The 26,621-nt window shown below is 40.6% G+C and overlaps 1 protein-coding gene across 4 annotated transcripts in view; it reads right to left on the bottom strand.

Moving 5' to 3' along the window:
* Positions 1 to 26,621, bottom strand: part of gria4b (glutamate receptor, ionotropic, AMPA 4b) — a 198,533-nt gene that overhangs the window by 141,458 nt on the left and 30,454 nt on the right. Inside the window, exons 2-4 of one of the 4 annotated variants that reach the window (XM_088321203.1) lie at positions 24,018 to 24,132; positions 9,412 to 9,564; positions 135 to 293 (exon numbers count right to left, since the gene is read on the bottom strand). In XM_088321203.1, coding sequence (XP_088177329.1) covers positions 135 to 293; positions 9,412 to 9,505 — 253 coding nt within the window. In that variant the 5' untranslated portion in view covers positions 9,506 to 9,564; positions 24,018 to 24,132. Of the gene's footprint in view, positions 1 to 134; positions 294 to 9,411; positions 9,810 to 24,017; positions 24,133 to 26,621 lie in introns of those variants that run through there. The other 3 variants (XM_088321204.1, XM_088321205.1, XM_088321202.1) reach the window with 3 other exon arrangements.

Genomic DNA, 26,621 nt, shown 5'->3' with positions numbered 1-26,621 from the left:
TTTAATCGCATTCATCTATATAAAAAAGGCAACAGACTGTAAAATAACTCCAGAAAAACAGTATGAGGGATGGACTTACAATAACCTGAATTATGGTCAACGTAAAACCGTAATGTAAAAAGAAAAGGACTCACAGGCGTTGGTGACGGCGAAGCTGTTGGCCGTCTCGATGTTGTCCACGTGAGGCACCAGGTTGAAGGGCGCTTCGGAGGCGTTGGGGCTGGTGTTGTGCAAGAAGATGGCCAAGCGGAAGGCCGTGTACTCCTGATCCGTGTTCCGGATGAACAGGCCGCCTGGAAGTGAGCAAAAAGATAGTGTTGAATATGCAGACAAATAAATCCAGGTTCACTCAATTTGAAGCACCTATAATTGGTGTTATTTCAAGATATCACAATACAATAGGAAAAATACCTTTAAAAATATGCAAAATTATCCTAGCCAATGAAGTAGATGTTTTGTTTTACATTTACAACCCTAACAACTTAAACCCTAACCCAGTAGGGTCACGGGGGTGCTGGAGCCCATCCCAGCCATCATCAGGCAGTGGGCGGGGACAACCTGAACTGGTTGCCAGCCAGTCGCAGGGCACACAGGGACAGACGACTCTCTCTCAGGGAGAACATGCAAACTCCACACAGGAAGGTTCGATCTCATGACCCCAAAACTGTGCCACAGACGCGCTAACCACTAAGCCGCCGTGTTGCGTTTATCTGATTTAATAAGTAGAATTACTCTTAGAATAAGCAAAATCACACTCAACCCTTAACCGTAACAGATGATGCATAATTTGTTGTTTAAAAGAAAATATGAATAGAAATATGTCCTTCCAATATGACCACCAGGCTGTACTTGCCCAAGAGACACCAACAGACCAACCAACCAACCAACCAACAGATCAACCAACCAACCAACCAACCAATAAACCAACCAACCAACCAACAATTACCAAAACACCTTTAAAATTAGCTAAGTGATTGAACAACTATTACAAGAGACAATTTGGCTAATTTGAAAAACTATTCTCCAAGAAAATCAAGTTAAAACAAGAAAAAGTATACTTAATTTTTTTTTCTCTATTTCTTTATATGTTTTCCTTAAATAAATATTCACCCTTTTGTTTTTTTCCGGATTATAAAATTATCATTTTTTGTCTCTAGAATAAAATATCAATGGCGGTCTTAATAGGCCAATTATTTCGGCCATTTTTTAAATTAAGTTAAATTAAGGAAAACTATTGTCTGAAAAGTTATTTTTTTTCTACTAATGGGGTATTTTTTGGACACAAATAAATACAGTACCCCAATTAGCTCATTTTATATTTTGTCTTGACTTTTGAATAAAGTACCAATCATCATTTTATCGAGTAGGCCCGACAAAATTGCGCTCTGTTGGTCTTGATTTACAAAAATAAGCAATCAGGGATAATGGATCACGGCCAGGGTTGGGTAGGGTTACTTTAACTTGATTACTTTCAATTACTTTTGGATTACTCCAATACCAAATATGCTAATAAAAGACAAAAGAAACTAAATATGAATAAAATGATTACTCGCAACACGTGGTAAGCTTTCTCTCCTGGCTTTGATCTCTTTGATCTCCGGCAAAACTAACATAAAATGCGACAGAAACAAAATGAAAATAAATCCAAACAGCTTGCCAACATCATTTTTGCCGTTCCGTGTATTTCGTTACTCCCCAAGCCTGCACAAAATTTAGTCTTTTTATTCATATTTAGTTTATTTTGTCTTTTATTAGCATATTTGGTATTGGAGTAATCCAAAAGTAATTGAAAGTAATCAAGTTCAAGTAACCCTACCCAACCCTGATCACGGCCACACGAGTGCAGCTTACTTTTGGGTGGACAGAACAGCAAAAAAGGGCCGCCAGGCCTGACGGAGAAACACCCGCTGCTCGCATCAACATGCTATCAGGGATAATGGATCGTGGGATATTTTTCAATCCGGTTCCTTTTGAAATTTGCTCAATACAGCTGGTTACGCAACGGATTACCCATGAAAATTGAGGGAATACTGTAATCACAACCAAAGGTAACCGCGCTGTTCTGTAATTAATTTTTTTTGCAAGATGTTGTTCTGTTCCCTAATCGCAACGTGAGCATTCGGCGACAAACTGAGGTTCAAGGCAGTCAACTGTAAAAAACAGAAATATAATGCACGCTGACATTTCGCTTTAAAGGACATTTGGGCAGAAGAAATACAGCTCGGAGGCACTCCTTGAAATGCGAAACAATGTAAAATACCTTTGACATTTACAAAAGCATGAACAATCCAAATGAGGGGCTTCGTCCGCGGATGAGGTCGTGGTGTCGAGAAGGCGGAGAGAATTGATTTTTTTTCAGTATTACCCAGCGGCAATTTGACCATCTCCGATTCCCCCGTTTTGTGATTTCGGTGATGCCAATCGTCCCCGCCGGGGCTTTGACATTCATCATTTGCGCCCAAAGGGCCACGTTCGGCGGCGCAGATGTTCCAGCGTACCCCCGGCTGTTCTAGCAAACCCCCATCCCCCCTCGCCGACTCTTCAAACCCAAAGATGCCGGCAGGCGAGCGCCAAACAGTTGACGGAGAAACAGAAGCCGGGAATCGGGACATGCTCCCATTGGCCCTGCTCCAATTTGTTTTGTGCGCTGCATGAATGGCGTTTACATGATGGCGAGGATTTTATGATGTCTACGTTGACAGTAGCTCAGGAGGTAAAGCGCTCGTCTGGGGAACAAGAGATCGCACGTTTGATTCCCGGTTTATCCGTGTGATATGTCGAAGGGGGCAAGACACTGTTGCCTTGCATGGCTGACACTGCTATCAGTATGTGAGTGTGTGAATGGGTAAGTGTAAAGCACATTGTAAAGCGCTTTGGGAGGTCTTCATTGACTTGAAAAGGGCTATATAGATACAGACAATTTCTTTTCCTATACAGTGTGAGAATTTATGTTTCAAATTGCGTATTCTTGATGCTTTGACGATAGGTCAACATTGGCGACAAATATCAATAATAGAAGTAGTTGACAAGGAATTTTATCGTAGACTATTGAGGCTGTAGACTTTTTTTGGGCAGAGTGAGCCATCATCATCTACTTCACAGGTGTCAAACAGGCGGTCCGCGGGCCAGATCAGGCTTCGCGAGGGTTCTAATCCGGCCCGCAAGACAACACAGAGAGGTGCCATAGAAAAATGAGCTGCAGTTTTAAACATGTCCACTTGATGGCCCCACTCAAAAGCAACTGTAGTCGAAATTCTCTCTATTCTTTTTTTTGTTTTATCTCCTTCTCCCTTTCTTTTTATCTCTCTTACTTTCTTCTTCCTTTTCTATCTCACTAACTCTCTCTTTTGATCCCACTTTTTTCTTAACCTCTACCTCTTTCTCTTTTGTTTTCTCTTTTTGCTTTCTCTCTTTCGCTCTTTCCTCACTTTCAAAGTCTCACTCCTTTCTTTCTCTATCTCTCTTTCACATGCTCACTCGTTTTGTCTCTTTCTTTCTGTCTTTTTCTCTTCTCTCATTCTTTTGATTTTTCTTTCTCTCACTTAATTTCTTTCTCTTTCTTTTTTTCTCCTTTATCTCTCTATTGTGCTCTCCCTAATTCTCTCACTTTCTCCATTTTTCTGTCTCTCTCTCTCTCTCTTACTCTGTCTCCCTTGTTCTCTCTCTTTCAATCACTCTCTTTCTCATTCTCATTCTCATTCTCTCATTCTATTTCTCTCCTTCTCTCAAACCGAGTAGTCTGGCCTCCGTAAGAATAGTTTTGGCACGCCTGATCTACATGAATATAATCCCAGCGCAAAACTGCTATATCTCTAGTGGTAACATAAACATCCAGAAATGGTGGCGTAAACATCAAGTACGGGTACTAAAAGTTTGGGAGCATTTTAGCCAGGATACGGCGAATATGAGTACTAATTGGAAAGTTTTCAAAGCAGAACTTGAGTATCATGGCGGTAGAGCACTTTGGACAATTAAACGAAAGGGAGTCTGACTCGCCTCGGTAAGATTCAAGAAACGATCAAGCCAATACAGTTTTGATTGTACATTCTATACACGTATATTTCGCTATAAATGAGAGCTCGAGCAATTGACGGATAAACAGAAGCCAGGAATTGAAACGCATTCCCATTTTCCCTGCTCCAATTTGTTTTATGGGCTGTATGTATTGGGTTTACCTGATGCGAAAATCTTAGGACGATTAATTTTTTTTATCATTCTGGATACATGTAAAGTAAGCTACTTTTAGTTAATGTGTATTTCTCGGACTCCTATTTTACAAATTAACTTGCCAAGAAATTAACCTGTTTTTCTATTTTAATACACAAGTAATCATTCACACACACACACACATATAGTCTCATTCAAAGATGCTATGTTCATCAGTATTTTTCCATTGTATGTAATGTAATGCGCATGCGTGACTTTTCAATAAATACGCGCTACTGAACCGGAAGTGGTCAGAAAGATCCGGACAGCCAGAGGTGCCACGTTGTACTCGCTGACGGCTCATTCTCCTACTGCAGTAGTCCCTCCAAACTTTATTTCTCACGTTTGCCTGTTTTCTTTGGTCAGCCTAAGGGGCCGAGTCTAATATTTTATTTTTGGACTCGACAATACAAAATTAGTTTTCACGGGGCATATTCTTCAAACTATGACCTAGGGCCGCAATGATTAGTCTACGTTGTCAACAAAAAAACAATGAAATTTATTGTCGCCTTTTTTAACCAGACACGTTTTTTCCAACAGAGTAAGGCATCTCTACATGAATATACATGCGCAATACCATCTATATCGCAAGTAGGAACATAAACAGACAGAAATGGCGGTGTCATCATCAGGTAAGCATACTCAAAGTTTGGGAGCCTTTAGCCTGGATAAAAAGACTACTTACAAAGTTTTCATAGCAGACCTCGACTATCATGGCGGTAGCTCGGTGACGCACAAACCTTTAACGAGCACGTTGGACAGTGGAACAAAACAGAGTCTGACTCGCCTCAGTAAGATTCAAGCCAAAACGATTTGATTTTTTACATGTATGCTTCGCTATAACAGAGAGCCTGAGCGTTATTCACTTAATTTCGAAGATGTTTGTCCGGCACAGTGTGGCACGAGGTCCAAAAAACAAAAGTCAACTGTTAAAATGTTAAAAACGACAAATGTCAGTTGTTAAAACTGTTGAGAATCGATGTGTACTTTTGTGTCAGACTTTGCAGTTGATCCCTGAATGTACTTCACAAAATGGACATCATATTTGTTTCATTTACTGTTCTACTGCTGTCAATGAGTGAGAATCGATGTGTACTTTTGTGTCAGACTTTGCAGTTGATCCCTGAATGTACTTCACAAAATGGACATCATATTTGTTTCATTTACTGTTCTACTGCTGTCAATGAGTCTGTTCTTGGTTTCAAGGGTAAAAAAAGATGTTTGTTTGATTATAATATTTCATTTATTTGCCTGTCCTACCACTCTGCCTAATTGGTTGAAGTCAAGTCACATTTATTTTATTTTACAGTATTACATTATCGCCCTTAATCACAAAATGTCTTAAAGGACTGCACAGGTTACATTTACACCATCCCCTGATCTTAAACCAACATGCGGGCAAGGAAAAACTCAAAACCTCAGCATGAGGAAAAAAGAAACCTTGAGAAGGGGCCTCACAAATGGTAATCCCTCTTGCAGGATGACCAGGGTGCAATCGATTTAGCATTGGTTAACAGTACACAAAACATAGTGAACATCGATAAAAGAAATCAAAAGATATTTCATTTTTGTTCTTATCCAGAGTATGTCCAATAAAATATCTATTATTTTATTGTACCTATTTTTCTTGTGTTTATTATCATTTGCCAGCAAATGAAATCCACTTCACGCTAAATTTAACAAAAAAATAATGATGCGATTATGCAACTAACTGTTTCAAATCGACTATTAAAATTATCGTTGCAGCCCTACTCCGACCAGAACAAGAGTTAGTGGCGTAATGATAAGCCCACGACACAAGAGCCGAGACATTTGAATTATAAGCGGAGCTGTTCATCCTCCCCATACTGCCCTCCGGTGGCTAAGATTCAAAAGGTTCATTGAAGCCTCAATCCAAATCAACAACGGCTATAGAAAAGGAACAAATGGATTTTTATTTTATGGGCATTGACGTCTCACAGCATCCATTGTGATGCGAAACGACAGGCTGTTCCGATGATTGCGCTTGTCCCTTCACATTATGTGATACGCTATATTATCCCCGGGGAGTTCGAAGGTCGGCTTCTGTAACGAAAGTGCGCCGCCGGCCGCTGAGTAAACGTAGTCCAGAGTGGATGGATTTTTGCCCATTCAATGCTGATAGTAGCGAGTCCATGTTTGTAGTCTAAACAGTAGAGCCACGTGAAACTCTCCTGTGATAGGGATCGTAAGGTAATAAGCTTAAGCTATTACCTATGGTAATAAGCTAGTGTCCCGGATAAAAACGTAAAAATGCCAAAAGAGTATAAAGTAAGTAATACTTATGTGCATTACGCATGCATATGATTAAATGAGCTGTACTGAATTTGGAACTTTGTTACTCTCTGCAGCCATCTCCTAGCTTAAAGTCATGATCGCAGCCTCAGTGAGCTGATTCATGATGCGCGTGCCAGTACATGCATTTCTTAGAGTGTTTGAGTAAATTCTTCTTTATTCATCTTTTAGGGGTTTTGGTTGGCGTTTGGACTCAACTAGCAGCAGGCCTTTTCTTACTTTCACCATTTTCATGCTACACTGAAAAAAGAACGATCATGACCCTCCAACTACCATACCTCCAAACTAATGTGTTCCACCCTGAACAGCTTTAAAAAAATGGAAGACGAATTCAGTGTAAAATAAAACATGAGCACTCCTCGAGCTCAGTATGACATTGTTAACACATATTCAATGGAGAAAATATTTAACTTTTTAAGGACACCTAAAGCAATGCATCCTACCTTTTATAATGGGAAGTAGTTTTAAATCGACTTAGTCAACCACTTAAAAAAAATCACTAGAAAATCACAATGACCCAGCACTAGTGAGCTCTTTTCAGAACTGGTCTGCAGGGTCCTCAGCTGTCCTTAAGGGAATACCTGGTGCCTGTGGGCACCACATTCAAGACCCATAATGTAAGATGTTTCAGGACAGAAGCTGTCACAATGCTGCACTTAGGTTTGGTTGACTTTCTGTTTCTCTATCTGTCTTTCTCCATCTCGCCTGCCCTTACCTTATTTGGTCACTCACTTCCTGGCTCTAATTCCCCCCACCCCAACACACCTGGTATTACTTGTCCTGATTACCCAATCAAACCTTTTGTTCTTCACTATTTAAATACCCTGTCTCCTTGGCTTGGTGCTAGTTCGTTGCCTTTTTTGGTCATGTCTGATGGGTTTTCCTATACACCTGGCAGGTCTAACTTAGTTCGGGTCGCATCAGGAAAACAATGTCAACACTAAATATTTACCTTTGTGTTCAGTACTATGCATACCTTATCCTACGAATTATCGTCACGGAGATAACGAATCTTTTATGGAATCAAAAGATTTTCATGTTTTGCATTGAATGAGTTAACAATTTCTGCAACTGGCTGGCAATAAGTTCAGGGTGTCCCCTTCCTATTGCCTGAAGATAACTGGGATGGGCTCAAGCACCCCCCCGACCCTATTGAGGATAAACGGTGCAGATAATGGATGGATAGATGGAGTTTACGATTTGTTTCTTTTAAAAGTTGAGTAAATTCAGCTTTACATCCGAACTGACTAATCAAACTCAAAAAATGAATAAAAATATGGCCCATGGCATGGCCTTCTGGATCACATGTTTCGCCTGGTGAATTCTTGGAGTGCCACCTTCGCGGCCTACAGGATCACCAACCCTTCGCCTGCCTCTTGGACCACAACTGCTGCCTCTGGGGTTTTAGTTACTGTGGCTGCTATACCTGAGTCCTTGCGAACCAAACTGCCTGTAATAAAGACCCCGGTACTAATCTGTGCTTTTGCATTGTGCTGCTATGTCACCCTGAGTGGGGCCTGACATAAAGCTTTTAGATTTATTTATTTTTCAATTAGGCACAAAACATGTAAGGTTCCCCTCCACATAAATGCAAATATGTTGCAAAATTATGTACGCACCGTGGCACTTGAGAAATTTAGACTCCAATTTGACCCATCTGGGTTGTTTGCTGTAGAGCTGTGATGTCATTAAAGGAACACAACACTTTCGAAATGGCAAAAACCCATTACCACAACAAGTTAGGCCAGCTCCAAGACAGGAGGTAGGCATTATTGGCTTTTTGTTTGTGTTTTTTGTCATGTGTGTCGCAGTTAATATGATTCTGACTAGCTTGCTGTCAGTAACGGGGCTTTCCTGTTTTGTTTGTTCCTGGTTGGCGCTAGGTGGCTGCCTACAGTGCTTTGTTTGGCTGGCAAGCGTAGCAATAGCACCGGTTTTACAATGTTCCTTGGTTTGTTTATTCTCGGCCTGCTTCGCATTAGTTGCTGTAGTGATTTTCCGCTGAGGCCCCTCCTTGTTGAACCGTTCCGGTAAGCCCCTATTGGCGGCTCCCCGTTTCTTTCTGTTCTTTGCCAGTTAGCCCTTCTTAGCTCCTAGCCCTTCGTTCTACCATTACTCCGTCCACCTGCAACACGACCTCCAGGCATTCTCCACAAACCCTACTGAAACTTTGCCTTAAACACTCGTAACCTCTTCAACTAATTAACACGTAAAACAATATGGCCGCTGGCTTGCGAGGGTGCTGGTGTCCCTCCATTGATGTCACAGCTCAGGATGAAAACAACAAGACATGGTGTCTACAAAATGCATTATTTTGAAAAATCATTGGATTAAACTGATTATATTTATATATTTTTTTACATTTTGCATGTTTAATAATTTGGCATTACCTTCAAATGGACTCAGTCAAACACTAAAAACAATATTTCACTTTAAAATCACAACAACCCAGTACTAGTTAGCTCTTTTTCGAAACTGGTCCGCGGGCTACTCAGCAGTCCATAGGGGGTTATCTGTTGCCCGCGGGCAGAACCAAAATAGGCTCACCACCCCTATGTTTCCCACCCGGTGTTTTGGAGCAATCTGCACGGACTTTCATTGCAACACGCACACGCATGCGAGCTGCACAGAAGGAAAAATGCATTCACTTTGCTGCAGTGCGCTGACGGGATGCACGGCACACTCTACTCTGGCGCACGCACGCGCACGCAGAGTGAGCGCGCACGCGTAAAAGCAAAATTTACGCGCACACGTTGGAGGAAAAATGTCACTTTTCACAGGACGTCCGCGCGCGTTATTTTTGCTCATTCTTAGAAAATAACATGAGAGAGGAAAGGAGGGGGGTTGGGGTCGCGGGTCTTAGAACGAAGAAGGTAATTTCCTGGTACTTACCGATCTGGACGCTGCTGGGGAAAGCAGCCAGCGACAGTCCCATGCACAAACCCCAAAAGATCAACAAAAACCAGCGGCGGGAAGAAATCCTCATCTTGTGGCGCTTACAAACTGATGGGGGACATTTAACAGCCCGCGGGAGGAGAACCGCATCTACATGGCAAGACGCAAATCGTCATTCTCCCTGAAAAAAAAAAACAAGAAACATAAAAGCCGCAGATATTCACGGCTTCAGACAGCCATGTCTTCCTTCCCTTCCTTTCTTTCTTTTTTTGTTCCTTTACAAATCTTCGGCAGCGAATTGGAGCGTCAAAAAACTGCGTCCGGTCCGAGCTTTGCGCACAGTGCCACCAAAACCAGAGAGAGGAGGGAGGAAGGGGGAGGAAAGAGGGTGGGGGGAGGTGGAGGGGGTGAGTCCGGATGCGACTGCAGTCACTCGCATATGCGCCCGTTTCAGCGTCCACGCCTGTAGGAGGCGCAATCGTCGAAAAACATCCAGTTTTAATAGAACACTCTGTACGTAAATAAACCCCTTTCCAGCATACATCATCACCGGATCGCCACAGGATGCGTGCACGTTGTTGACCCAATACAGCAGGAGTACGAGTTTGAACGGAGCCAGGGAAGATTTATACATTGAGTTGCGTTTTTACAAAACATAACATGCCCAGCTCTTGTTTATACATGGACTCCTAATTTGTTTTGCAATTCCGAGAGGAAACAGGCCTTTTCTGCAAGTCAGTAAAATAACTGCACTGATATAATTAGGAATATCCGCGTTTGCGGCGCTCATTTCAGATCTGATAAATAATTGTGGCAATTTGGTTTAGATTTACTTGAATGCCAAATGCTTTAGTATATGTGTGTCAAACTCAAGGCCCGCGAGAGAAATTAAAATGACTGAGAGCCTTAAAAAAAAATGGATCAAGAGTGTGCTTTGACCCCAAACTACATTTCCCACCTTTTCTGTCATGATTACCGATGTGAATCACCTTTGCCCGCTCCTTTGGCGCCAACCAGTCAAACCCAGTCCTGTCTGTCCCCTGTTTTCAGTCCGTCTGCGAACCTCAGTGAATACTAGGCAAGCCTTTTTCGACCGTGACTCCCGCCTGTCCTGTTTTTGCTCCCATTTGTCTCCAGCTACGACCTGTTTTGATCCTGACCACGTCTGCTCTACCGTCCTGGCTTTGACACATTTTTGATCCCGACTACGTCTACTCTCCCGTTCTGGCTTACAAATCGTTTCCGACCCCAACCACGCTTTGCTCTCCCAGTCACGGTTAGTGACCAGTTTTTCCGTTCCTGACACCGCCATCGATCGCTACAGAAGATCCACTTTCGTGTTCGGATCACAATCAGAGTACGAGAGCAACTTGCTTCCCGCGTCCAGCGAACACCGGATCGTGGGCACAGCCCTTTCTCTTTCCTTCAATAAATCTTGTGGTAAACATTACGCAATTGGGTCCTGTTTCCGTTCTGGCCCTGACATTTCCACTATGTTATCAGTAAAGTGACAGCTCAGCGCCACTAGACATCAGTGTTTCCCTATCAATGTCAATGAGGGAATTGAGCGATAAGTGAGCCTAAAATGTCCATGTCTATTTTGTAAAGTTATTATATAGTGATACGTCTACGTACAATATTATTTCATTCCCGGATAGTGCTCGTATCTAGAATTGTTTGTATCTCAAGCAAATTTTCCCAATCTTTTAAAAAATGCACTCTAGGTCATCTAGGGATAATGGATCGTGTTACATGGGTGCTGTTCATTTTAGGGCTGAAGAACAAAAAAGGAGAGCTGTCCCGCACGACACAAATTTGCTCTCTCAGCCCCTGCTTTCAGCGATTGTCGACTAGGGATAATGGATCGCTGTTAAAACAGTGCAGTTCTTTTTAGGTGGGCCATAATGGCCGCTTCAGTGGCCTGGACCGATCACAGCAATAGTTGACCGGGGGTAACTGATCGCTGCCACACAGGTACTTTTCTTCTTAGTAAAACAGAGCGGTCACATGTGACTCAAAATGGCTCTCTCGGCCCGTGCTCTCAGAAATTGTCCACTGGGGATATTGGATTGGGGCTAAAACAGTGCAGTTCATAGTAGGGGAGCCACAATAGCATGCAGCAGAGGCCCAAACTAAGAAAAATGCACCCTGTCAGCCCCTGCTCTCAGCAATACTCAACCAGGGATAATGGATCCCAGGCACAGGTGTTGTCCATTTTATGCAGTATGTCACGGTTGCCATGGCGCCCAAATGGCCCCGCCAGTGTGGCACCAGCTGGGCCTCATTGACAGATTGGTTTTCTGTCTATTTAAGCTCAGTGCTCTTGTTTTTCCTTTGTCAGTCCGTCAACGAACTTCTGCCCCGCAAGACGTGGGTATCGACTCGGTCCTGTTCCTGTTGGTATTTCCTGTCCGGTATTGTTCCCGTTTATTTCGTCCTGTTTAATTTCGGTTTTCAGTTTTGTTTCCGTCTATTTTTGTCCTGTTTATTATTTTCTCCAGTTTTCGTTCCCGTCTAGTTTGTCCTGTTTTATTTCAATATTCATTTTCATTAACTCTCTTGTCTGTCCCGTCCTGTCCGTTATCGACCACATCTGTCCGATATCAACTCGGGCACTTGGTATCGATCTTGTCGGCCTCTGTCTTCCTATCATTTCACGCCAGACTGCTGCCTAACCTGCATGATTCCCCATTTCCTATAAAATAAAAGGCTTGTGTGCGTAACGTCACGCGTTTGGGTCCTGATCCTGTTCTGGTTCATGACACAGTAAGAACGGAAAAACTGGGCTGCCAGGCATCACACAAATAACCACTCTTTCAGCAATTGGCGACTAGAAAAAATGTATTGCGGCCAAAACAGTGCAGTTCATTCTAGTGGACCCAAAAAGGTTTGCTTTAGTAGCCCGCCCAAAATTACTGACTATTTTACTGTGTACACAGCAAAAGGGTTATTTCACCACCACTTTAGGGAATATGTGTGTTTATTCTTTAAGTGTTAATTTAACACTATTGCTGTGTCCATGGTAGGATAACCATTGTTAATTTAAAACATTTAGTAATAGTACATTTTGAGAATTCAAATTAATTTAAAGAATAATCACGATACATTTTCTGCCAAATGGCTATTCTTTGCTTTGTACTTATTGAATTTATTTAATGAGAATATATACATAATGCTTTTTTAAAATTCTGCGTCAGAAGCGGAGGCGTACTTCATTTGGCGCTGATTGCATAGTTTCATTCCAAAATGGAGGACATCCAGAAACGCAATCGTTTGTCTTTCCCCGATTCATTAAAGCGCCGTTTTTCCACGACCTTCTGCCGGCTTCTGGCAAAAACTTCCTCGGATGCTGGCCAGAGGGAAGACCTTGGCTCTTGGCCATAGACAAAGACACGGAAATTATATATATATATATATATATATATATATATATATATATATACTTTTACGTACATACACATTGTAAACCAAGAGGTTATTGACGCACAGGTGAAGAAGTGGAGAGGCTGTTTAACCAATCAGAATGCACTATGCAAATGCACTATGCACCTTACATGAAAATAGTGTGATAATAAGATAAGCGTTGTCAGGACCAGAACGGAAACAGGACCCAAATGCGTTACGTCTCTCACAAGTTTTATCAAAGAAAAAGGAAGGGCTAAGCCCACGATCCGGTGTTCGCTTGGCGTGGGAAGCAAGTCGCTCTCGTACTCGGATTGTGATCGGAACACGGAAGTGGATCTTCCGTAGCGAGCGATGGCGGTGTCAGGGACGGAAAAACTGGTCGAATGCCGGGACAGGAGAGCAAAAACATGGTTGGGGACGGAAACGGGTCGTAAGCCAGGACGGGAGACGGTAGAGCAGACGTGGTCAGGATCAAAACAGGTTGTAGCCGGAGACAGACGGGAGCAAAACCGGGACAGGTGGGAGTCAGGGTTGAAAAAGGCTTGCCTAGTATACACTGAGGTTCAATAATCATAATATACTATTAAAAAAACTGGAAAAATATGGCATCAGGGGTTTGGCTTTGCAATGGATTCAAAGTTATTTGACAGGGAGGAAGCAATATGTAAAAATGGGAGAGTTGTCATCGGAATACTTGGACATCTGTTGTGGAGTACCACAGGGCTGTAGTCTGGGTCCAAAGTTATTTAATTTATATATTAACGATATCTTTAATGTTTTAAAACTATTGAAAATAGTAATATTTGCAGATGACACTAACATTTTCTATTCAAATGATAACTATATTGATTTGGTAACCTGTATTAATCGTAATTTAATTAACATGAAAGTATGGATGGATATAAATAAATCATCTTTAAATTTAAATAATACCAATCTCTTAGGTAAATCAAGATTAGAAGTAAAAATGGATGGTGCTGCAATAGACGCTGTATCAGAAATTAAGTTTTTAGGGGTCATAAGACAATAAATTAAGCTGGAAAACACACATCAGACACATACAAACTAAAGTATCTAAAAGCATTTCAATAATTAATAAAGCCAAATTCATTTTAAACTATAATGCATTGTATTTATTATATTGTTCTCTAGTTCTGCCATACTTAACATATTGTGCAGAAGTCTGGGGCAATAATTCAAAAAGTTCACTACAGCCCCTTCTTATCCTCCAAAAACGTGCAATTAGAACCATACACAGGGTAGGCTATCGAGATCATACTCATATTTTATTTCTGCAGTCCAAATCATTAAAATTAGATGATTTAGCAAAATTTTTCACTGCACAACTGCTATTTAAGGTCAACAAAGACATAGTGCCAGAAAAAATCCATAAATTATTCATTTGGAAAGAAGGAAATTATAATTTAAGGGGCTGTAGTGAATTCATGATCCCAAAGGTGAGAACCACCAGGAAAAGTATGTGTGTGTGTGTGTGTGTGTGTGTGTGTGTGTGTGTGTGTGTGTGTGGAGTCAAGCTTTACAACGGTTTGCAAGACGAGATCAAACAATGTCCAACTATTCAATTGTTCACATTTAATTACAAAAAAACATTCCTGACGGAATACAGCAATGAAGAATATTGGGTACGAGTGATACGAGAGACTAGGAATAGTGCGTCAAGAACTATGATTAACTTTGTGTTATTGTTGCTGTGGTTATATCATAACTGTTACTATTAATATTATTACAATTGTTGTTATATAATTGGTGTGTTTAATAGGGAAGATGAAGGGGTACGGAATATAAACATTTGCTTCTGACTACCCCTTTTCGAACATATTATGTTATATTATTTTGTTGTTGAGTTATTGTTTTTGTTCAGTTTTTATTTTAATGTGTGTGTGTCTGGTTCGCAGATGGACTGACAAAGGGGCACAGACAGGACTAGGTACAAATACTGATCGGGAGCCAATCAGAACCTGCGGCATTTGGCCGGGAATGATACTGGAGATCGATATTTAACAGGACAAAATAGACGGGAACGATACCAGACAGGAAATACAAGCAGGAAAACGGACAGAGTCAAAACACAAGTCATGATTACCGATGTGAATCACCTGTGCCCGCTCCTCTGGCGCCAACTGCCTCGGACTCTGATTGGTTCCCGATCAGTACTTGTACCCACTCCTGTCTGTCCCCTTTTGTCAGGCCGTCTGCGAACCTCAGTTAACACTAGCCAATCCTTTTTCGACCCTGACTCCCACCTTTTTTTTGCTCCCGTCTGTCCCCCGGCCTCGACCCGTTTTTGATCCTGACCACGTCTACTCTCCCGTCCCGGCTTTTGACCTCTTTTTGCCCCTGACCACGTCTACTCTCCTTCCTGGCTTACGACTTGCTTCCGACCCCAACCACGTCTTTGCTCTCCGGTCCCGGCTACTGGCCCGTTTTCCGTTCCCGACACCGCCATCGCTCACCATGGAAGAACCACTTCCGCGTTCAGAGCGACCTGCTTCCCGCGTCCAGCAATCTGCGGATCGTGGGCCCAACACTTTCCCTTTCTTCCAATAAAACTTGTGAGAAACGCAATTCAAGTGGGTCTCCGTTCTGGTCCTGACAGCGGGAGTCATCGTTTCCAAGGCAAAACTAGCGGCTCGTTACATTGAAAATGAATTAATCATTTAAATCGAACTCTGAGGGAAGTCAGAAGAGTGCAAATAAATGGTGACCACCATCGGGTGCTCTGTGGATTGTTATCGCGTCCCGATAGGTGGCGTCGGTGGAGCAAGCCATAGCAGGTGGTTCTGGTCTCCGTTGCCCGCGATAACCGAGGGATCTCTCTACTTTTGATTTTTCCGCCTTTATCTGGATAAAGGTCGTGTTTGTGGTCATTCCCTCTCCTGCAGTATTCCAGTTTTATGCGCAAGAGGGAGAAACTACACAAGCGCTCAACCCTCAGGGTGGAGCGTACATGCATTGTGTGTGCACCGTCACAAGAATAGCGGCGGCTGTGGCCGCTAGCGAGATTACTCGGAGATGGAAGTGGCAAAGCGTGCTGCCGTTCGCTGATAAATACTCTTTTGCTTTCTCTCGCCCGCGCCTCCTTCCACTTTATTAGACCGACAAACGGAAGACGGCTTGAACCAATAACCATGACACGAAAATCACGGCGGGGAAAAAACATCGCGGTATGACCTCCCGATTATAAACGTGTTGATATTAAAACTGAGCTCTGGAGCTCTGAGATTGTTCATAAAATGTGGGGGGAACAGTTAAAATCTATTTTGTGATGTGTATGATAAAGTTGTTATGTTTTGGGGAGGGGGACCCAAGCGCAGACACACGGGATCACTACTCACCTATCCTTAATCAACCTGACCTTTTACAAGGACTGTTTGGACAGCACCCGTTTGAATTTGTTGGGACATATTTGTCTTACGACCCAGTGTTTGTTTGCTGCTTTGTTTCTTACATCTCAATTTCTGGTTTATCTTATTATTGTTATGATTACTGATGCGGAGCACCTGAGTCTGCTTTGTTGGCGCCAACAGCCGTGGACACTGATTGGCTGCTTTCTCTTTTTAAACACTTGTCAGATCATTTGTGAACCTACGCTACTCGCTAGGCAAACTTTTGTGACTCCTGACTCTATCCTGTCCCGTACCTGTTGCCAACCTCTTTTCTGGACCCGTTTATGTTTTTGCTCCTCCGTCCCGGCCATCGACCTGTTTGTTCTCACTGTCAACGACTACCTTTGCTCGACACGGAAGTGCCACTTCTGCGTTCCTGCTATCTGCCACCCGTGACCGACAATCATCGGATCGTGGATGCAAGTCCTGTTCTCCCTCTTAATAAAAACTGAGTAAAACGAACGCAATTGGGTCCCGTCTCCGATCCTGGTCTGTGATAATTTTCTGGTTTGGATATTGTCAGGTTTGATTTCGTTTTTTGACCCCTTGTTTGTTTGTTACTTTGTTCCGGGTTTTGCTATTGAATAATATCTATTTTGACCACCTTTTCCTCAGTTCCTGAATCTTCGCGATTGGGTCCACCTCCACAAAACATAACACAAAGGTTATTAACAAACATTGCTCCTTACATGGAAAGGGCGGAGGAAAGGAGAAGCAAAGAAAAACACAGTCTGGAAACGCTCAGAAAATCCAGGATCATAAAATGACAGTAATGTAAAAATGGCAAACAACCATCCGACAGGTTTCGCTGTCGGCACAGTCCTTATCCATTTATTGACCAACTATCATGCAGATTGTTCATAAAAAATGTGGCAAAAGCAGTAAAAAGCTATGTTGTGATGTTTAAGATAAAGCTGTTAAGTTTTGGGGAGGGGGACCCAAGTGCAGACACTTAATATGAATAACAAGGTTTATTGAGGACCCAGGTTTTTTTTTAAGCACTGCGCACATTATAGGAGGGGAGAAAACAAGAAATAAAAGACAGTCTGGAAAAACTCATGCATGGAAAAGTTCAAGTAGTCCAGCATCAAAGGGTCAAGAAACATACACAGGGTAGAACATCAAGCAAACATCCACCGGCTTCTGCTTTCTCTCCCTGATAACAATCCACGGAGCACCAAATGGTGATCATGACTTCTTTGCACTCTTCTGACTTTCCTCAGAGTTCGATTTAATCAATGAATTTCTTTTCAATGTAACAAGCCTGTATCTTACCAATGCCAGATCAATTACCCATGAAACTTGCGAATTTCTCGACATATGAAAGTTTCAAGGTATGAAGTACCTGATCGGGAAAATATTGCCTCTAGTTATGAAGGCGTTTCAGGATACAAAGTTTAAAATAAAGTACAGTACAATCCCAGAGTTTTCCAAATGCAAATCCACTGGCTATCGTTCCAAATCTTCCTAGTAACCAGTGTGCATGCATGCTCCAGCATGCTTTTCGTGTCACAGTTCAAAGTTCACAGAGGAGGAGGAGGGGTTATGGCAAGACGCAGCCATCATTTAATCAGCCCAAATTAAAGACATTATAGCAAAATTCCACGTCTCAGAATTTGTGAAAAGGTAAATGTTGACAAGTCGGGCTATCGCTACGTCTGCCCCGTACATTTCCGACAGATTGTCAAAAAGCTGGCAAAAGCAGACGACATTGGATCAGTTTTTCAGGAAACAAAAAGGTAAATGAATATTAACAATATTTCCTTCATTATTCTTTTTTTTTTTACATTTTGTGCCTTTTATGTTTATTGTGCGGTAATCTAATTTTAACACATTTATTTCATGTTCTAATCTTTTATGATTTATCAAAAAATATACTGAACTTTCGCAGGGTTTGGAACGGATTAGCGCAATTACAATCAAAATGCGTGTCTACTTATGAAGCTACTCCCAGAACGAATCAAATTCAAAGGTAGGAGGTACCACTGCATTTTAATCATCGCAGAGACCTTGCTCAATCCAAGGATACCTGATGCTAGCGTGCAGGTAGCCAGTCGCTCTCTAAATCGCTTTCTTACACTGAAAGGAGAAGCCCTCCGATTTCGTTGTACTTTTGTATATTGACACAAAAGACAATTTATTCAACTGCGATTCTGTGCTGTGTTATTTGTAGTTTTCTGTAGTTTTCTTGTTACAGTCGTAGGACATCATTAAGGAGTGTAATTGACCTTCTGGTTTTTATTCAACTTAGCATTATTTTGTCAAGGCTAGGGGGATCCACTGAAAACAGGCCTCCGACTCACTTTTCAGGGTAGCAGTAGCTCAGGAGTCTGCGCTCGTCTCAGGATCAAGAGGTCGCAGGTTTGATTCCCAGTGCCTTGAGAAGCGAGGCAAGTATGAAGGGGCGTCACTACTTTGCTACTTTAGTTCCAATGAAATGCAATAACCGAGAGATAATTTCGTTTTTCCCATCTGAAAACAAAAAGAGCATATTTATTCCCCCCCCTGTTTTTTGGGGTACCTTCCAATTTTTCCCATCTTTTACCCCATTTTGAATATAAAAGGCATTGTGACCTCTGCGCCCGCCTTGGTATTGTCAGGAAAGGTGAAGAGGGGGAAACAAATTGCCGGTGGTTAGCAGCCGAATCACGCAGCAGTGAGTCATCTCATGCATGCACGCCGACTGACCAAGAAGAACAACATTTGCTGGTGACTTTTACAAATAGGTCAATTAGTTGCAGAGCGCCCCCTGTTTTTGTGCCACCGAGTCGTGTCCCTGCCCAATTTCCCATAAGCTCCTTAAAATTGTCTTGACTGCTTTTACTAGGTAATCCCAATAAATTGATTTTTGTTTCGTTTCAAGAGGATTGTTTTTCGTTATTTTGGTAGAGTCTATTGCAGGGGTGTCGAACAGGCACTCCATGGGCCGGATCAGGCCCAAAGAGGGATTGAATCCGGCTCGCGAGATATCACTGAGGGAAGCGCAAGAGAAAAACGAGCTGCGGGTTCAAATATGTCGACTTGATGTTGCCAAAGTCAGGTGCCTCTCACAAACGCTGTATTTGTATTTCTCGGTCTCTCTCTGTCTCTCTCTCTTTTTACCTGATTTTGCTCTTCTCCTTTTTTTTCTTTTCTCTCTTCCTCTCTTGCTTTCCCTTTGACTTTCTCTCTTTTTCTTTTCTCTCCTTCTCTCTTTGGATTTCTTTCTTTTTCTCTCTCTCTTTCCCCTTCTCTCCCTATTTCTCTTTTTATCTCTTTTCTTTCTCACATTCTCTCTCTCTCTCATACTCCATTTCTCTATTTAACTCTGTCTTTTTACCTTCTTTTGCTCTCTTTTCCTTTTCTCCTTCTTTTATCTTTTATCTCTTTCTCCCATTTCTCTCCTTCTTTCTATTTCTTTCCCACTCTCGCAATATATCTTCTTTTATCTCTTTTGTTTCTCTCTCTCTCTCTCTCTCTCTCTTTTTCTTATTTCTTTCTTTCTCTTTAATCTACTAGTCTGGCCCCCGTGAGAATGTTTGTTCTATCGTGTTTTGTCATTGTTTGTATGCCATTCTTAAATGAAAAAAATCCCATTTTGAGACGTTTTAGTTAAAGCAAATACTTTTTTTTCATCAGTGCGATTTTGGACCAGTCAGTTACATTCTCCTGCCTTTGTTTGCATACTATCCTCATCAAAATATAGAAACATAAACGTTTGGATGATTTGAGTGTTTTTTTTTCTGTGTGATTTTGGATGGTTAAGTTACTTAGACTTCCCGTTTCTGTCATTGTTTGCATGCTATCTTGGTCGAAATATGGAAATTACTGTATGTTGGGGTGATTTAGATAAAGAACAGACTGTTTTTTCATCTGTGTGATTTTTTTGAAAATGCAGTTACTTATTCCTCCCCCTTCTGTCATTGATTGCATGCTATCTTGGTCGAAATATGGAAATTACTATATGTTTGGGTGATTTAGATAAAGAACAGACTGTTTTCTCATCTGTGTGATTTTTTTGAAAATGCAGTTACTTATTCTTCCCCCTTCTGTCATTGTTTGCATGCTATCTTGGTTGAAATATGGAAATTACTATATGTTTGAAAAATTTAGATAAAAAACAGACTATTTTTTCATCTGTGTGATTTTTTGAAAATTCAGTTACTTATTCCTCCCCCTTCTGTCATTGTTTGCATGCTTTTCTGAATAAAATATGGAAACCTAGAAATGTTTGGGTGGTTTTGGTAAAAAATAAAAATACACTGTTTTGCTTCTGTACGATTTTGGAGGTTACAATTACTTATTCCCAGGGTTGGGTAGGGTTACTTTAACTTGATTATTTTCAATTACTTTTGGATTACTCCAATACCAAATATGCTAATAAAAGACAAAAGAAATTAAATATGAATAAAATGACTAGATTTTGTGCAAGCTTGGGGAGTAACGGAATACATGGAACGGCAAAAATGATGTTGGCAAGCTGTTTGGATTTATTTACATTTTGTTTCTGTCGGATTTTATGTTAGTTTTGCCGGAGATCAAAGAGATCAAAGCCAGGAGAGAAAACTGACCACGTGTTGTGAGTCATTACTTTATTAATATTTAGTTGCTTTTGTCTTTTATTAGCATATTTGGTATTGGAGTAATCCAAAAGTAATTGAAAGTAATCCAGTTAAAGTAACCCTACCCAACCCTGCTTAAGCCTCCCCTTATTCCTGCTTTTTGTGAATGCTATCCTGACATTGGAAAATGTGGATGCTTCTCGATTTAGGAATTCCGGGAATTGACTCAAAACTGGAAAAAAGTTTACTCTATCGGCAAAACACTTGTAAAAATATTAAGACGTTGCATAATTTGTATTGTAGAGTTAAAGGGACATCCGGCGATTAAAAGTAGCCACTTGATTAGCAAAAGACAGCAAAATGCCCGAGCGACTTATGTTTTTTTAATGTGGCCCATTAGGCTTTTAAATATTAAGCAGCGTTTGATCAAGTGCTTGCTTATGGAGCAAAGGAGAACCTGCACATAAATGTTTGAACGCATGGAGGAGCGCCTACAGGAATAAAGTTATCAAGGGGGAAAAAAAAACATTATTATTGGAGGCGGGGACCAAAGTGGCGTGGCGTGGCGTGCCAACAGACTCTCCGGGTGGCGCTATTAATAACAACGGGGAAATGTTATTGCCGTCAGAATCACTTAATTCAGAGCATCTTTTACCCTGACGTCACTGATGCGATGTAAAGGACGCCTGCTGTGACTTTGAATATGTTGTCCACTTTCGCAAAAACGGAGCCTTTTCGAAATAAAAACATTTAAATGTGAGTTTTGAGACTCAATTCGAAGGAACAAAATTGTTAAAGGTTGGGTGAGTCGTTTGAGGTGTCATTAAAAAAGTTCAAAGTTGAATAGTTTCTCATTTTTCACGCCCTTAAAATAAATTTAATAAATTCAGTTGTTGAAATATCGTTCAAAATAGTGCACAGAATATTCTGGAATATAAAAAAACCCCACTGTTGATTAATTAGTCAATAAACAAAAATACATACAAATATGTGCAGGATATAAAAAATAAATCAACTTTTTAAAATGTGTTTTTTGGGGATAAACCTTTGAATATGATAAACAAAGTGCCAAAGCATAATCTATATTTTCCCTGCCTAGATTAAAAAAATATATATTATTGCTAGAAATGGAAAAAAAGCCTATTTTAAAATACATCTTAGTTAAAAACAAAACAAAACATGTTAAAATGATGAAAATCACACTTAAAATAAGCAATATATCACTTAGCTCATTTTAGAATAAATGTCTACCACAAAAAGAACTAAAAACATGAATTGCGCGAGAAATCCAAATGTGCTTTTCTAACGACCTCTAGCGGTCAAACAGTACACACTGTCCCTTTAAGATTTTTTTCCCACCGAGATAAGATAAAGGAAATAAGCAAAATCATACAAAATGAGAAAAGAAATTGTCTCTAACTATAAATATAAGAAAAACATCAGTAAATTAGAAATAAAATAAGCAACATTTTCTGACAATGGAGTAAGATTTTCTTTCCCCCCCCATTAAAAGTATTTAAGTTAGTTATAAAATTAAGTAAAATACCATAAAATTCAGGGGAAAAAACTCTAAAATAAGCGACATTTTGTGACCAAGGAGTAATATTGTAGTTTTTTGCAATGACAGCATACTTTTGTTATTAATTTCAGTAAAATATCATAAAAGTAAAAAAAAAACACTAAAATAAGTGACATTTTTCAGACAAGAGGGCGAAACTGTTAACGTATAATTACAAACACAAAGTTGAACATTTAAGTACAATGGGATAAGAATATTAATCATTTTTTTTGCAATATTGTGTCACGGTTGCCCATTGCCCTCACTTGGTAGTCTATTTACCCTATCTTTAATAGTGAACCTGCATGACTTGACTTGCCTTGGTAATAACATAGTAATAACATTATCTATTTTAATTTTACAAAATTCTAATACATAAATTCCAGTTCATGGGCTTCATGGACAAAAAAAAATAAATTCAGGTATTGATAATTATTTTTAAGCAGGTAATTAAGAAAAAAATGAGAATCCATACGTGTATTAAACAAATTCATTTGTTAATGTTTTTATTGATTTATTTTACACTCTAATCAACTGGGTTTCACAAAGCGAATGATGAAAAAAATGCACAGCTATCTGGCTACCTGAGCAAGCTTCACAGCTAGCTATCTTACTATATTTTCAGCTAGCTTTTTACTTTTTTGGTATGCTATTTAGCTAACTTTTATCTTTTTTGCTCGTTATCAAGCTAAATATTGGGCTCATCTCTAGCTAGTTATCTAGCTTTTTTTTAGCTTTCTATCTAGCTAATTGTTTTTTTCTCTTTTAGCTAGCTAGCTAAATCCCTCTTAGTTTATTAGCAATGTTGGGTAGGGTTACTTTAACCTGATTACTTTCAATGACTTTTGGATTACTCCAATACCAAATAGGCTAATAAAAGACAAAAGAAACGAAATATGAATAAAATGATGACTCACAACACGTGGTAAGCTTTCTCTCCTGGCTTTGATCTCTTTGATCTCCGGCAAAATTAACATAAAATGCGACAGAAACAAAATGAAAATAAATCCAAACAGCTTGCCAACATCATTTTGGCCGTTCCATGTATTCCGTTACTCCCCAAGCCTGCACAAAATTTAGTCATTTTATTCATATTTAGTTTCTTTTGTCTTTTATTAGCATATTTGGTCTGAACGTAATCAAGTTAAAGTAACCCTACCCAACCCTGTTTGTTACCTGTTTACTTCTGCTAATTATCAGGCTACATTTTAGCTTTCTAGCTTAGCTGCTATTTTAGAAATTCATATCAAACTGGGTGCCCTTTGCGCTGATGAGTAAAAAAAAGTAACTCGACGTTTAAAACAGGTTGGAGACCACCTGGTGCAATGCAACTGAAAATAGCACAAAGAATACGAACTACAGAGACTCGAAGTGACCAAAATGCATGATTTTACACACTCGTTTTAAAGGTTTTGGGGTACCCGAAGCAGCAAGATGCCAGACGACTAAAGTGAAGTTAATGTTGTATAAGAGAAATGTATTTTTTCATCTGTGTGATTTTGAATGATTTAGTTACTTATTCCTCCCCCCTTCTATCATAATTTGCATGGTATGCATGTTTATATGATAGTATTTTTGCTTATTATTCAATCCATATTGTTCATTTGAATGATATGAGTTCTTTGTCGCCACTAGGAGGCGCTAAATAACACACACTGTCATTTTAAATCTTGCTAGGGAAATTTTGCATACCGGTGGCATAAAAGTTCAATTACGGCGGCAAGGTGAAAGGACAGGAAGGGCTCATCCATCACCGTCGCCCAAGAGCGACACTCCTGAGACCGAGCGATGGCAATTGGCAGCTGTTCTGGGGGACAAAGGAAATAAATGAAATAAACAACTGCAACATATTGTGGAGAATTTCAATGCAAAGCTACTTTGCATTTTCAATGACAATCTGTTCTACTTGCACATGTGGTGGAACAGCTGCTTGAAGAGCCTCATCAAATAAGCTCTTAGCGATAAAGCTAATGACAACAAATGTCATCAAATTCTTGCAGGTAAAGACTAGGGATGCACTGAAATTTCGCCAAAAATGACCAGGAGTGCGTTTTGTTCCAAAGGAAAACGAATCTAATAAAAGTCTAGTAAATGGTTGAAAAATCGCTTATTATAAGAAAGATTTTTTGCAAGAATGCAAAAAAAAAATACTTAAAAACAATCTACCATTTGCTACATAGGGACATTTTGCTGAATGTAATTATCTCATCTCATCTCATCAGCTGCACCGCTTATCCTCAGTAGGGTCGCGGGGGTGCTGGAGCCCATCCCAGCAATCATCGGGCAGTGGGCAGGGGACACCCTGAACTGGTTGCCAGCCAATCGCAGGGCACACGGGGACAGACAACTCACTCGCTCAGTCACACCTATACATGTTCTTATTCTATGTTTTTCAAGGAAAAAAGGCAAGAAAATGGTAAATGCATTTTTATAGCGCTTTTCAAGTCAATGAAGACCTCCCAAAGCGCTTTACAATATGCTTTACACTTACTCATTCACACACACACTCACACACCAATAGGGAGTCAGCCATGCAAGGCGCCTACCTGCTTATTGGGGGCATTAGGGATTCACTGTCTTGCCCAAGGACACTTCGACATATAACACAGAGGAGCCGGGTATCGAACCTGCGACCTCTTGATCCCAAGACAAGCGCTCTACCTCCTGAGCTTCTTGTTTTTGCAGTTTACACCAGCCCCGTTGGCATAAAATTTTGCACATTTATAATCTATATTCCTTCTTTTATGTACTTTTGTATTATTTCCAATATAAATGAGAAAAATGATCTTTGAAATAAGACATATGAGATTATCTAGCACATGGTAGATTATTCTGCAATGTAAGCCAAACATGTCGAGAACCGGAACTGGATGAGGACCCAGATGCGTGACGTTTCTCACGCAAGCTTGGTTTAAGGGAAATAGGGCAGTAATGCACGTTAACCAAGAACGCCAGTGATTCGGCGATCGTTGGACAGAAGACGTAAGGCAGCAGTCTGGCGTGGAACGACAGGAAGCCAGAGGCCGACGAGATCGATACCAATTGCACGAGCAGATATCGGACCGATGGGGTCGATGCCGGACAGGACGGGACAGACAGGATCGATATCAGGCACTGGAGACTGGAGTCCGATAACAAACAGGATGAGATAGACGGAAACGATACCAGACACTGGAGATCAATAACAAACAGAACAAAATAGGCGGGAACAAAACTGGAGATCGATATTGAACAGGACAAAATAGACAGGAATGATACCGGACAGGAAACACAAGCAGAACAGAGTCAAAAACCCACGTCTTGCGGGTGCAAAGGTTCGTTGACGGACTGACAAAGGGTGAGTGAGAGCACTGAGCTTAAATAGAAGGAAGCGAATCTGTCAACGAGCCGCGGCTGGCACCACATGGGCGGGGCCAATTGGTAACCGTGACACAAATTGACAAATTGCTAGATATTTTTGCTTATTTTGAGTATACGTTTTTTTATTTCGCTACAAAAAAAAGATAAAATATCATATAATAAGAAAAATCATATTTTAAATTTAAATCAGAATATTATTTGATTTTGTGCATTTGGTGTATGATGTTGGAAATGATGTGAAACTTGAATCAAAGAAAAATATCCAATTGTTGATTGTTTGCAAAGCAACACCCCTCTACCCTCCCTAAATGCTCTATGGAAAAACAACTGAAAAACTATTTAAAACATTATAACAAATTCGTCTACATTAGCTCAACAACCAGTAACATGCCATGTGTGTGTGGATGGCAGACAAAGATTTTAATATTTATTATCCATTTACTCCTTCGATTGTTGTCACATATTTAAACGTGATTCAAATGTTTTCAAAATGCTGGGGAAGCTGCAGAACAAAAGAGAAGGTAGGTGTGTAATGCTAACTCCCGCATGCGTAAATCAAGCTTGAGTGTCTGATGTCTTTATTGTTCTGGATTTAACAAGGATGTCAGGAACGAGAATGGCGGATGTTTTCTGTCAAATATTGTATTATTTATCATACATTTACTCATCTAATAGTTGTCAAATATTAAAAGGTGAAGCAAACTTCGTCAATGAAATAGTGGGAGAGAGTGTAGGTGCGTAATGCGGCTTTTCACACTTGCGTAAATCAAGCTTGAATGTCTGCTGTCTTTGTTATCCGAGATTGGACAAGGATGGTCTTTATTTGCTGTCAAAGATGTTATTTTTGTCAGGACCCCAACGGAAACAGGACCCACTTGCGTTACGTTTCTCACAAGTTTTATTAAAGGAAAGAGAAAGGGCTGCGCCCACGATCCA

This window comes from Urocampus carinirostris, chromosome 17 (assembly GCF_059441175.1).
Source record: "Urocampus carinirostris isolate Australia breed hairy pipefish chromosome 17, RoL_Ucar_1.0, whole genome shotgun sequence".
Taxonomy (NCBI): domain Eukaryota; kingdom Metazoa; phylum Chordata; class Actinopteri; order Syngnathiformes; family Syngnathidae; genus Urocampus; species Urocampus carinirostris.
This window is presented reverse-complemented; position numbering and strand designations above follow the sequence as displayed.